Raw genomic sequence first — 14373 nt, forward strand, 5'->3', positions numbered from 1 at the left:
TATAAAAATTAGGGCGGCAGCTTAAATTGGCAAAAGAAACACATTTCTTCAGGTTAAATTGGCGTCAACAGCATAAGGCGATCAGTAACGTTGCTTCAAAAGCGAGCGAAAGGCGGGTGTTGAGCGAAAGAACATCACACGATCTTTTTTACCGTATCTATTTATTTTGCAATCGCGTTTTAGTAACATAGTTTAGCTTTGTGTTTCACTGCGAGCTTTGTCGCGTTACCACCTTTTCGGCCCTGACTGCCGCCACGGTATCGTCTGCTGCTGTGTTACAAGTTTATGGCGTGATCCCGCAAAAAGGCGGCCGTGACCATCGTTTGTATGACGCGTTAAGTACAGCGAAACGCAACGCCTGATAACGGCGGATCGTACCGATGCCGCCGATTCGCTCATTCAACTAGAACTCAATAAATGAGATTTTTTTGTTATTTTTCTCTTGAATTCGATCATGTTACCCTCCAGCCTTCTAGGAGGAGTGTAGACAATTTCCGTGCGTTGGGTTCTTTGTAATAGAGAGGCTTGTATTGCCCTCTTATATTACTGTTACGCCAAACAAATATTTGCTATTTTAGTGCCAAACATAAAAGCAAAATACGAGACGGTATTGTTATGCTCCCTTATAGCTTACTTGGAAACAGCAAAACTATTATTTGTTTCGCATGAAAACAGTTTTAAACCGCGCATCGTGCTTCAAATTCACGGGGATTTCACGCCCTGAAGGTCGGTGAAATTTTTTTGCCCTATTTCACGCCGACGGCAGCCGCCGTTTGCAAGCTGTTACGTAACATCACGCCACTCTTACGAAGGCTGAAATTGCCAATGTGTGACGTAATTACCCATACAAAAATATTGTATGGTCGGCTATAGAAAATCCTTTTTATGGTCGTCTTTAGCTATTTGGCCCAATAATCTTTAGACTTTTCTATGGCTGTCTTTAGCGATTCGTATCGCCATTCCTATGGGTGTCTTTAGCTTCATCTATAACCGGTTCTACGGCTGTCTTTAGCTATTCTTATCGACATTCCTATGGGTGTCTTTAGGTTCTTCTATAGCCGGTTGTACGGTTGTCTTTAGCTATTCGTATTGAAATCCCTATGGGTGTCTTTAGCTGCTTCTATAGCCGGTTCTATGGCTGTCTTAGGTCTTCTTTGGACATCGCTATGGCTATAGAAGAATATAAGACACCCATAAGAATGTCGATAGGAATGGCTAAAGACAGCCATAGAAATGTCTAAAGATAATTGGGCCAAATAGCTAAAGACAACCATAAGAAGGTTTGTCAATAGCCGACCATACAATATTTTTGCATGAGCTGCAGCCAGAAGAGAATCACCACTACTTGAAACACAGCGACAGCAGCAGCCGCTGAGAAATTATTAGCACGCTGCCATGCCGGCATAGAGCCTTGCAGATCTCTAGAACTTGTCCTGTGGCACTTGGGTGCATTCTGTAATATATGCTCCGTGAACACTTCAGCGATATAGGGGGAGCGCGAGGTTGCGATTGCAAACACTTCGCCAGTTTTCATTCACAAAAGGCTTAAACACAGGCATTCAAGGAAAGCAAAATCAAGGGGTTTATTCATTCCATTCATCACATAAATGGCTACTATCTACGCTACTTCACCACCAGTAAACAGTTGTTCACATACGCCGATCGAAAAACACAGCACACGCATTCCAACACCCTGGCTCACGCTTAAGTGACTCGCTCGACAGCCACACTACGCGGCACATTCCCCGCGAACGTCCGCCGGGACACAAATACCTACAGGTGCTGGGTAGTCCATAGAAAAGAAAGCACTCAGAAGTCGTTCATTACACTCAGTACTCAACGCACACAGCTGCAAGTTCGGTGGCTAAAATGGAAATGCACTCTCAATAAAACAATGAAGATGGTCGCACACAATGCAATGATAAAAAAAACGTTTTTCCAAGTTCACTCAATTAGTTCCTAGTAAGTTTTCTCAGTTCGCGAAAAAATTATTTTTGTCACATCACCGCACCCAAATCTTCACTTCTGTCTACGTTGCAGTGCCCATGTGGTGCAGGGTAGTTTAGAAAAGTATTCGTGAACACCAAAAAAAGTCCTGCATTTCTCGCACTATAGAGTCTCTTCAGTTCGTAAGATCACTCACCCTAGAGTTTTGCGTACGATGAAATTCCTGTCACAGTATCGCAGGTATCCATTTTCGCATGACTTGAAGTTGATGTTGAATTAATCGTAACACTGTCACCGTAAACACCGAAATTCACGACACCAAAAAGCGACACATTTGCTTGGCATCACACCATCTACACGAGCACATTGCCGTCGAGTCGAAATTCCCAGCACCAGGCAACACGTGCGATGCCCGCGCACATGAACAAGGAGACGAAATGTGGCTGACTGAGTACATCCAGGTATAAGCAGGTCCATCGCGATAGCAAATAGTGCGGAGATACATGCCCATCTTTCGATCTTTTTCTAACTTGTTTGCTGGTAATTTTTTTTTTGGTAAGTACAAGATCGCTTAACGTTTTGTTTTCTTCATCCGAAAAAAGTTGTATCTGTTCTCAGTACTCAGGGAACATTGTCTGTCACTAGCATTGCTGCGCGCAGGAATACTAACACAGCGCGGGCCGCACGGCCGTGTCCTTCGGTACCCATCGCCAAAACCAGTATGTCAAACAAACAAAAGAAAATAAAACAGGAAGCAGGGGTGTCCCCTCTACCCTTTCATCGCTTCCCAGAATTTCTTCACCGCGCCTCCTTCGCCCGGCGTGGGTCGCTCTCCCCCTTTCTCAATGACTAATCTGAAAGTGGGGTCCGCGGGAGAAAGAATGCGGTTGTTCGCAGCTTCCACCATATTTCTGAGAGAGCGTACCCTGGGTCGCGAAAGTTATTTCCAATCTGCTTCGACGCTGTGAGGGCCGTTTTCAGAGAAGCCCGCTTTTTCACTTGACCGCGGCAGCGAAGGGCCACAGAGGAATAATTCTACGAAATTATACGTCTTTCGGTCAACGTTCATTTGCAAGCTTTGCGGACGCGCAGTATCCAAAGTTGCAACCTGAATTTGAGCGTTAATCAGTAGGTTCTTTTAATTGTACTTTTCCCGTATTGTTGGTATAATAAGTACCTAACCTTATTGAACAAATACGTTCATATAACCGGCCGATCAACCTCATCATCGTTATCCAATCTGTGTTGTAGATGTAGCTAGGTAAATCATGAGTATATGAATTTCGCATCATAAGTCATATTGAAACCAGCAGAATAGGATTTAATGGTTGCTCGAATTATACCTTTATAGGCGAACACTTTTCGATTAGCGGCTGGAAACTTGGAGCCGTATGTTACTATGTAGTTAGTTAAAGAAGTCTTTATGGATGCAGGCTTGTCAGTTCTGCGCCAAACGCTTTCTTAATGCCGGCAAAATGTTGCTTAATTATCACACATCTAAAGGTTTACAGTTATATATTGTACTGTACCCAGCAGCAGAAGCTTTTATGGCTGCCTCACTTTAGCTTTAAAGCAAATTCTCTCCAATAGCTGGCAGAAGACATCCGTATGGTTCCAAGTTTGTAGACTTAGAGCTAAACAACGGCCCATAGCCAGCCAAATTAGCTTTTATGGCTTTCTCTCTATAGCTTTAGGACGAACTCTTTTCAATAGCTGGCAAAAGACAGCTGAATGGCTTGAAGTCTGTAGACTTAGAGCGAAACAACGGCCTATAGCCAGCCGAATGAGCTTTTATGGCTTTCTTTCTATAGCTTTAGGTCGAACTCTTTTCAATAGCTGGCAAAAGACAGCTGAATGGTTTTGAGTCTGTAGACTTCAAGCTAAAAAATGGTCTATAGCCAGCCAAAAGAGCTTTGCCGCGGCTGGTCTATAGAACTAAAGCCATACATATTTCTTTAGCTGGCTACAGTTACCTGAATAGCTGTGACTCTATAGACTAAACACATTAGGATGTTCTATAATCGTCTAAAGAGAATTATAGGGTTTACAGTCTTTAGTGCAGGATCTATAAAAACTTCAATAGCTGGCTATAGCCTAATTTATGCCTTTTTATGGGTGACCATAGAGACCCATAGGCGGCCATAGCTCACCATACATTTTTCAATAGACGCCCATAAGGCATTTTTGTATGGGTTAAGCGTTCCAACCAACAGTTTATATTACGTCAAGTCTTAGCCATTCACAGAGAAGGGCTGACGTACAAGCCGTATTGTTGTTGAATAGCAAAAGGCGGGCCTACGTTGTCATGTCCGCTGCATTTCGTCTAGTTTCTCATTGCCGGCCAAGAATTATGCGCTTTCAGTAGAGAGAAATAAGACAAACTGCAGAGCTGGTGCCCGTAAACGTCATGAAACGTCAAAATGACGAAAGCACACACGTCACGTCCGCTTTGTAAACCAGGAGCACGTGACCAAAAGTGAAAGACAATCAGATAAAGTTTCCGGCGAATTCACGGTTCACGATGAATTTACGGCGTCGAGAATAGGGCCCACGCCGGAGCTGCGGCGGTAGGTCGTTTTGACACACGAGCGTCGTAGCAGCTGCGAAGTCGCGGCTAAATTTGCGCTGTGTTGAACCGGCTTTACTTTTATCGCAATAAATTACTTGCCTCGTGTCTCGCTCGAACGTGGAAATGCGCAGAAGCACTTGCGAACAGGTGGCGAAAAATTGATATGAGCGAGATAAATCCCTGAAGCAACGGCAAATGGGCAAGGTGGTATGGCGACATGTTAAAAAAATTAAAAAAAGCGGGAAAGTACACGGGGCAATGGGAAGAACTTGGAAGAAGAATATTTCGTCCTAAATTACGCAAGTTTTTAAGCGAATTTTATGACAGCGTATCTCACATAAACAAGCAGTTATAAAGCTATATTTGGTTGTGGTTTCATGAGAAACTGCGTGAACCTACTCCGCCTAAACTAGGTGGGAGCAAACGTATGCACATGCGTATGCTGTTTTGTAAAAAAAATACGCAGGACCTAAGCTACTTAAAGGTCACAGGAAGAAATATGCATTGGTAGTGTGCGCATGACGTCACTAGCAGTGCAGTTACCGATGGCGTACGTCAGGAAAGGCAAGATCACCATCCACGGTTGCTAGTAAAAAAGTTGGGTCCGGGCAACCCAACAAAGACGAGACATGAGCAAGACAAAGGAGCAGATGGTGTTGAAAGCATGCAGGCTGGCTCCAAAAAGACGGGAGTGTGAATGTAGCTAGGGACCTAGGAGCGGCGCTAATGTGGCTAATAGGAGTTCAATTTACTACTCCAACATACTTTTTTTTGTTTAAGCTAGTCCTCCGAGGGTCTTTTCTAAACATCGTCGTGTTTGTTAATAAATTCGCCTTCAAATAGGAAGCCCCACTTCTTGCGGCATGAAATACTCACAATAAAGGTGATTGGTATAACTGAAGTCCAGCAGAACCTCACGAACAAGCCGGGCTCTTCATCGGTCATCAGTTTGGAGTCAATGCAAAGCCTTCTGACACCTGCGCATTGAAGGGACACTCATGGCACTTTGAGTAATGCATTTCATTTAAGCATCACTCGTTCGTGATTGTCGTAAATAAATTTGCCTTCTATTGAAATGTCTCAAGGGTCAGAAATGCCGCTCAAGGTATCCTGTATACATCAGTTCGGGGTTCCCTCGCTCTGTTGTTATTGCAACGACGAAAGGAGAGCCACGCGTTGTGCAGATTGCTTCTAAAACATGCTTCGAAGAGACGGCAAGTTTGGCCCCTAGCTATCCCTGTATTTACACAGCTCCAAAACTAAGGACGCATTCTGTAGCCATAAGCAGTATTTCCTATACAAAAATGTGGTTACAGGGAGAGAATACGCTGCAATCAGTTATGCTGTTTCTTGAGTTACGAGTGATTTTCAAAGCACTGAGCCAGATGAGGTAGCATAACTACCGTTCATGTAAGTTGTGTCATAAACTGAGGTTATAAGGAGTATATTCTGAAGAAAATGAAGAGCGAGTTATAAAGTTTGCTTGCAAGAGCAAACTTGTAATTTAAATGAAAATACGGCAAATTACGTTAAGTTAACGCTTTCTTAACTCATAAGAGGCAATCGACGGGCCAAAGTAGGCGATGCTTGCTATGCTGAACACATAACATTTCAACAAGGATAAGAAAAGCAAGCGATTACATAATATATTTATTTCATCCGCTTGCAATAAGGAGTTCGTTGTTTCTTTTTCGTTTTTGTATTCATCCTGACGATCCTAACTGCAACTTGGAAGGTGTTATGATTCCGCTCTCCCGTATAACTGCACAAAACCTTCCATGGCAAGTTGTTACCCGTCGTGGCAATTAAACCTTGTGTAGGGCTGACAAACTTTCGCCCGGATGTTTACTAGAAATTAAATCCGCGTAAGCTGGCATGCTATGCAAGCTCCTATAACACTGTGATACAAGGTTACACACATTGAGCTCATAATGTCCCACATCTAATAAACGAGCACACAAGAGTGTCTCACCATAGAATTGGAGGATGGCCATCGCCTCGACCACAAGAAGCACAAGGCGAAAGATGTTTTGATGGGCCGCGATAACAGAAACCACCTTGGCACCACCCTGAAGAGTAAAAAGCAAGTTTAACAAGAATACTCTCTGTTACTCCCGCTTAAATATTCTTAAGAAAGGCCGCAGTTAGTTCAGCTATTTATCAAAGGCAACTTGCTGTAGGTCCGACAGGAAAGTAATACTTGAGTCCGGGCATGGAACAGGTTATGTGCTGCAGTCTAACGTTCTTAAGCTGAAGTTGCCAAATCTAAATTATCTGCTAACTCCGTCAAAAAGTTCGTTCACTGATAAGGGCGAGAAACGTGCACACGAATAAAAGACAAACATCTAGTAGATTGATATAAGACGGGAGTTCATTGCTTGTTAAGACACCTTTTGCGTTTAACAACGGCTATTGTAAACAAAATCAGCACGTTTCACTTACAGGAACGCAGGAAGCGAAAGTCAACATGGAGAGCAGGGCGCAGATGATGAAGTGCGCCGCCCTCCTGTTGTCCAGCAGCATCGGGTGGGATGCGGCCAACACTTCGATGACGATGTCCGGCATGATCAGCTGCAATGCGTGGGGAGTTGCCACGAAATCAATGCGAAGAATGGGTGCAGGCTAGCGATGGCATTTTTCGATACCAAACTTTTCTACACCTTCCTAAAGAAAACTGAGAGAAGTGCGAAAGCTTCCTCCCATCAAAGCTGCGTCAATAGTGCGTTAAAAACTTCGCTATCCGTCCAACCTTCGCTGAAGGTGCGCCGAATCGATTGTGGAACCTTAAAATACCCATATCGCAAACGAACGAGCGCATGCGACGATTTCTCGTGCAACAAGTAAACGCATGTACAAACGATCTAACTGTACACTGATACGGGGTTTATGAGGTACAGGTACTTTCTTCAGGATCGATGCGTGAATTTTGAACAATTCCCTTGCCGCGATTTTCAAATAACTGTTTTGGCACAAGCAACTGAGCCCGGTGTGACACTCGCGCCGTGTGACTAGATATCTTATCAGAGCTTTTCGGTCGACCAACCGGTCTATGGGGAAATGCATTAGCTTTTGACACAGTGCCCTTAAGAACGCTTTCGCTTTAAAAAAAAAAACACGACACAACGACACAGAATGGCCACACAGATGGGCTCCGTGTCGTAAGCGCGTCCGTGTTGTCGTTTTTTGTACAGTTGCGTGCTGTTTTAACCGCGGTTGGCGTAGACTAGTTTTTTCTTATTTTTCTTGAGTCTTCCTATCCATGGATGATTCGTGAGTAGTCGTAACACCTTTTGTTTGATCTTTGAAAGGTTACGCCCGCTATACTTGCAGTGGGAAGGGCTAAGTGAAATAAACGTTAAGTGAACAAAAGAAAAAGTACAAAGAAAGGGTGCAGAGCAAATCGATGGATCCTCATACTAAGGCATCTGAAAGGAGAGTTGTAAGCGATTGAGCTGTGCAGAAGTGTTTTCCAGTTGCCGAGGGTGTTAAACTGAACAAGGAAAGTTCGAGTGACGTTAGGGAGGTCGAGGCAATCACATTGACGTAGGTAACGTTCAGTGACGTTGCCAGACCTTTGGTGAAAAATGAAAAGAAAAAATGCCTGCTTCCAAAGCAATATCAACCTTTTCCTCCTTCAATAAAGCCAAATGGATGGTTGTTTCGTTCACTGTAATTTATCATAGGAATACGAGTGCACACTGTACCCCGAGAAATTGATCGGAAAGAACGTTCGTGTTCTCACAAAATAAACACAATTACAAAAAATGCGACTGTACCAGAACACTCTCGATAAAGTTCCCAGAAAACACTGCTGCGCTTAGACAGTTTCGAGAGGTGCTTTGATACCGAAAGATCTCCAGGTTACAGCTCTGGTAAGGTTGGCCAGATTTTCAGCTTTTTGACCGCGTGCGAGTGATGCGTCTGCCTGAGTTGTGTCCATGATGTAACTCCCTACCAAGTCATACGTCATAACGAATACAATCTAGTAAAAACATCTACCGTCCCTTCCTGAGGAAGTGCGAAAGCTGTCTAACATCAACACAAACTGCTTCAAAAGCGCGTCCAAGTTAACCTTCGCTGAACGTGCATACAATCGATCGTCAAACCTTCAAAAACCCAAATGGCATCAAAGAACGATCCCATGCGACGATCATTCGCACACTAAACAAACGCATCTACGAACGGTCTCAATGTATAAAGGTGTACTAAAGGTGTTCTAAAGATAAAGGTGTACTATTTTATTCCCTCTTCATGATCGATGCGTGTATTGTCTTATCTAGAGCCGTTCCCTTTTTCGATATTTTCAAGTGACTGTTTTGACGCAATGTAAGCTTGGTTTCACGAATGCGCCGTATGTCCAGAGATCTTATCGTAGGTTTTTGGTCGACCAAACGGTCTATGGAAAAATACATTAGTTTGTTGGACAGGACGCCATTGTTCCCACTAAGAAAGCTTTCGCTTTAAAGGAATCTTGCTGAATCGGACGTGTCATGACTGGATAACGGTCTCCAGGCATGATAACAGTGAGCACGATGTATCTTTTGCTAGCCCATGGCAACAACGTTCTATTGGGGGGCGGTAAAGGTAATTGATAGTCTAGGAACAAACTAATGGTCGGAAACATAGATTTCAGAGTGCATAATACTCACAAACTTGGGAAGCATCATGGAAGCAAGCCAGAGGGAGTAAACACGACTCCAGAATTCAGCGTTGGGCGACAGGCTTAACGCCTGTGGAGTGAGGCTGACGACAAAGTTGGAATCTGCGGGGAAGGAAAAAGAGGAGGACAGCATCTGCCGCAGGACCGCACACTCCTTGCATCACTGCACCAAACTGTAGGAAACTGTTCCTGGGAGGGTAGTTTCTTCAGCGCATGACATCTCAAAGTGTTTCCGAACGCGGGTCGGAAATATATTTTGAGAAGGCGCACTTGGTGCCCGAACTTTAGAACTAGTCGTGCTGATTTTTATTTGACTACCCTAATTTTTCTTTGTAAACTATTCCGCGCGAAATGAATCTTTTTTTTTTTTTGTAAAAAAGGGCTGGAATTAAAACCAAAGAAGTCGAGAAGAAATGAGATGAGCTCGAAAAGGTATTTGCTTTTGCCAGACATTATTTGCTCTTTCTTGCTAGTCGTGTTAAACAAGGGTATGGGTCATTTCGCTTAATGCTTTATTATTCATACTTCTAAATTACAAATCCTTGGCTGTGAGATCTTAAGGATATTTATGCAGCACGTAAAAGTTATCGGAGTTGACAGCCGACACGTTCCATTTTAAAGCTGATGTCGTATAACGGACAAAGAAGGGGCCTATTTTCACTCTGGCTGCTAAGGGGATTTACAGCGATGGCCGAGTACAGAGGTCAGAACAGTTAACAACAACGCGCGAACGCGTGGCACTCGATATACCCAGCGCAGCCTAATAGCAACCGGCGTTACCAGCTATATATATATATATATATATATATATATATAGGGAGCAGTTGAACTTTTGAAGATGGTAGAGAACACAAGCAAAGGAAACTTTGAACAAGGTAAAAGCACGATTGTTGCAAACGTTTCAGCAAAGAGACTTGCTTTCGTCAGGGCAATCTCTCGCCTGGCTGGCACGCTTTATATAGGGGTAGGTCCCCAGGTGAGAGGGGAGAAGGAAAGAAGGAAGTGAAATTGAGAAAGCGGATTGGTTTGGGAGTATGTCGGGGGAGAGGGAGATATGGAGGGGCAAAGAAGGTTGTATAGTTTGAGCCGCGAAGTAGGTCACAGGGAAGTCAGCCAGGGGTTGATATTCGGGTAATTTTTGGAGAGAAAGGATGAGAGGGTATATATATATATATATATATATATATATATATATATATATATATATATACAGAAATAAGGGTTGGCAGTCAAGAAAACCTCGGAAAGCAAAGGGGAGGTTGTGGTAGGTCATTGAAACCGATAAAGAATTTGGAAAAAAAGAAAGCGGAGAAAAAATGCCCGCCAGGTCGAATCCGAACCAACGACCTCCAGAATACCGGTCAGGTGCGATACCGGTCTGGAGGTCGTGGGTTCGGATCCCACCTGGCGGGCATTTTTTCTCCGCTTTCTTTCTTTCCAAATTCTTTATCGGTTTCAATGACCTACCACAACCTCCCCTTTGCTATCCGAGGTTTTCTTGACTGCCAACCCTTATTTCTGTGTTATTTCTACGAGCCCCTCATTTCCTATTCTGATTCGCTACATATATATATATATATATATATATATATATATATATATACCGTAATTACCCGATTCTAACGCGCACCTTTTTTCCGGAAAAATAGGCCGAGAAATCGCATGCGCGTTAGAATCGGATACGAAATCGAAACTGGCGAAACAGCTGAAATTTTGTTCCACCAATCGCCATCTCAAGATGGCGCCAAAGCTTTTAGCAACAATTTTTCGGATCTAGGCACCTAGGCTTTTATATCGGCGTTCACACAAATCGTCAAATTATTCCACTTTCGCGCTTGATAACAGCAATGGCAGCAGCGACAACGAAGGTGCGCCGCCTCCACGGCTTACGAGCGGCTCCCACATGTTCACAACGAGCGGTTGGCTGAAGCGTACGACTCTGGAGCAGCTCGCCGGATGGGCGTGCAAGGCGTGGGCCACGATCCCATCGAACATGTTTGAACGTTCATTCAGAAGTGTGTCATCGCGAACGCGCTTTATGGCACCGATGACAAGATGTTGCGGACAGCAGAAGACAAGGAGCTCTCGGAGAGCGACGAGGTGGGAGATGAGTGAGATTACTTCGGTAAATAAATCGCCCGTTTCTCTCGCATTCCTTTTTCTTGCTCACAAAGTTCCCTGCGCGTTACAATGGGAGGTGCAAATTTTTTCGGTTTTTTGCCTGGAAAATCGGGTGCGCGTTAGAATCGGGGGCGCGTTAGAATCGGGTAATTACGGTATATATATATATATATATATATATATATATATATATATATATATACAGAAAGATAGGTCAGCAGTCTACAATGCCAAAGGAGGCATAGGGGTGTGGTTAGGCTCTTTTCTTTTTCACTACAGTTAATTAAGTAAACATTTTTTTTAATTATACAGAAGAAAGAAAGAAAAAAAAACACGCGCCCAGAGTGGGGCGCGTGTTGCGAGAAGGGCTGTCTTTGGTTGCCGTAGCAAATAGTAAAAAATGGGTATAGCTTCTAACAAAACTGTTTATTGGTCGACGTTTCGATCGGATGCCGATCTTTCTCAAGACATTTCGTATTTCTGTGCACGTATTTATAAGCTCGTCGTCCAACGACGCCGAAAAAAGAGATAGGGGGGATTTGGGGAGAGATGTAGCAACAAACACGCTCTCGGCGACGTGAGGTGAAGGTTTGCAAAAAAGAGAGAGAGAAAAAAAAAGAAAAGAAAGAAAACGCAAAACAAAAACAAACCTAAACATGCAGAAAAGAGAGAGGAGTACACAACTCTTTCAAAAACACTGTCCTCCATCGTTCGTCAGCTTGTAGAACGAGTGACAGGTAGCGCCCGCTTCAGAGGGGGGCCGCTCTGCTTAAGAAACGGAAGCGCAAAGCAGTAACAGGGACGCTCTCACACCATCACTGGGAGGCACAGAATTCTAATGGTCACTGACCTTACGGGAAGAGTTTACAGGAAGGGGTCGCAGCCGCACACATTTCTCAGTGACGCCAACCCTACAAAACCAACAGGCAGGCTCGTTAAGAGTGTAGGTACGATCTCCGCACTGTGGCTCAAAGCATGCACGATTCCGCCTACCGGCAGGACGGGCGAGCGCCATTCATCATTCTTAGCTCTATTCTTGTGCCCTGCACGGGCAGCCGACAGGGTCGTCCCTGACCATGACCCAGGGAGAAGGAGCTTAACTAATCCTCTAACCGCACGCGGGAGTCGCGCGGGTCCTTTGTTGGAGTAAACGGCGGCGGGCGCCTCGATGTTGTTTGTGGCATATGCCGCCTGTGAGGACACCCCAGGAAGGGAATAAATAAAATAAGAATAGCTTGATTACTTGTTTAAACAACACAGAAACTTACAATTTAGATAGGGGGTTATTCTGCAGCCAGATTATCGACAGCATGTATAGACGACATAATGCCTGGGCTAACATTCATTCCTGCCTTTACGGTATTGAATTTGTAAATAATGTAAGATTCACGTTGTTCGCGTTCTCTTGTAGTAGAAAATACACTCTGTAAAAGTGTGACCCTGATGGAGTCGAACGGGTGGTTTTCGGAGTTAATATGTCGTGATAAGGGTAGATCCGGGAGTGAACGAACATGTGCGCGATGGTTGTTGAAGCGCATGCGGAATGCCGTGTCCGTCTGGCCAATGTATTGGATGCCACATGCACGGCACTCAACCACATGCACGGCACTCGACACAACATGACACAAACACTTTCGCATCTCTACAGGCAACACACCCCACCCCACATATCGTTTTCGGGTAATAATTGGGTTTTGGGGTATATATATACGGTTTTCTGGTACAAAAATTAGCAGTGGCTTAGCTCGGCTATGCTAGGATATATGTAGCGTGAGCTAAGGTTCAGCAATCCAATGCAATCCAATCCAGTCCAGTCCAGTCCAGTCCAGTCCAGTCCAATCCACTCCTCCTCGCGCATGCGCAGCACAGCTCCCCAGAAGCAACGCGGAACGGCTATCAAGCGGTTCCGGCGCAGCGTCAGACTTCACTACTGCGCAACGAAGGCGCAAAGCTGGGCACGCGCCGGCGCCAGTGCGTCTGCCGGGACTATGACGTCACTCCTCTGGAATGCGCAGACCGGCGAATGTGCCGACGCAATTCTCTACACAGCCGTACTCCAATTGAATTGAACTTAGAATAAAATCCAATTTAATCCAATCCAATTCAATCCAATCGACTCCAATCCAAATCCAATCGAATCCAATCCAATGCTCCTCGCGCTTGCGCAGCACGGCCCTTCAGGGTCCACGGGAAACTGCTCAACCTCGGCCACTGTAGCTTACGCTACAAAATCTGTTTTTAAGTATTTATCAGAAGTAGAAATTTTAAAACATGCTTTCTTATCATGCATAATAAGAAACTGGCCCTACACCAGCCATCACCACTGCCTTTGATTGTACTATTTGTCTGGCTTATAGGTTGTAGTACCTACTTTTTGTGTTAGTTAACTTTGTTTGGCGCTCTTTGCCCTAGCGGACTTTGCGCCAATAAAATAAAAAATCACCATCATCATCGATGCACGCGCGTCTCCGCCGTACATGGTGGAGCTGCGTGTTCTCTGGCGTCGCCATTCTGGGTCGCTCGCTCGGTGCCGCAGCAAGACACTGCAGCAAGTCTGCGCAGTACAATTTTGCCTGCGATGAGGTTTACTCGCGATCGTTTAATCTTTCAAGTTATTTCCAGTTGCTAGGTCTTGTGGGGAATTTAAACTCAGCGCCCAGCCGGTGCGCTGCGGAAAGCAACGGCTGGTCGTCCTGGCTGGTTGTTACTGCTCGTGCGAAACTAATCACTGAAAACGTACAAGTACACCTTTCAAGTACAGCTTACGCGGCAACACCGCACCAGAAACGGCATCGCACAGCGAGACACGCGGCGACCCCGTTTAGAGTGGTATTAACTACACTCGTTGAATGGTTTGACGCAATATGGCGTCTAGCGAAATAGCGGCGACATGGGCTCCGTTCAAAGGGTGTCTCCACCCTATGTCGGTGGTGCTGGCATTGTATGCGTTGGGGAGTTTGACTCAATATGGCGCCAAGCAAAGTAGCGGCGGCACGGGACGTTTCATAGGGTGACTCAACCCTATTAGGCGGTGCTGGTACTATATGCGTTGGGGAGAATATGACGCCCAGCGGAG

The 14373-nt window shown here is 44.8% G+C and overlaps 1 protein-coding gene across 1 annotated transcript in view; it reads right to left on the reverse strand.

Annotated features, from left to right (window-relative positions):
- LOC144145132 (uncharacterized) overlaps window positions 1-7304 on the reverse strand; it is a 29583-nt gene extending 22279 nt beyond the window's left edge. Inside the window, exons 1-3 of the mRNA XM_077676639.1 lie at window positions 6959-7304; window positions 6489-6585; window positions 5393-5493 (exon numbers count right to left, since the gene is read on the reverse strand). Coding sequence (XP_077532765.1) covers window positions 5393-5493; window positions 6489-6585; window positions 6959-7081 — 321 coding nt within the window. The 5' untranslated portion in view covers window positions 7082-7304. The remainder of the gene's footprint in view (window positions 1-5392; window positions 5494-6488; window positions 6586-6958) is intronic.
- Between the last annotated feature and the right edge of the window lie 7069 nt (window positions 7305-14373).

Source organism: Haemaphysalis longicornis, unplaced genomic scaffold, assembly GCF_048455015.1.
Source record: "Haemaphysalis longicornis isolate Haplotype H1 unplaced genomic scaffold, Haemaphysalis longicornis Haplotype H1 scaffold_7, whole genome shotgun sequence".
NCBI classification, from domain to species: Eukaryota; Metazoa; Arthropoda; class Arachnida; order Ixodida; family Ixodidae; genus Haemaphysalis; species Haemaphysalis longicornis.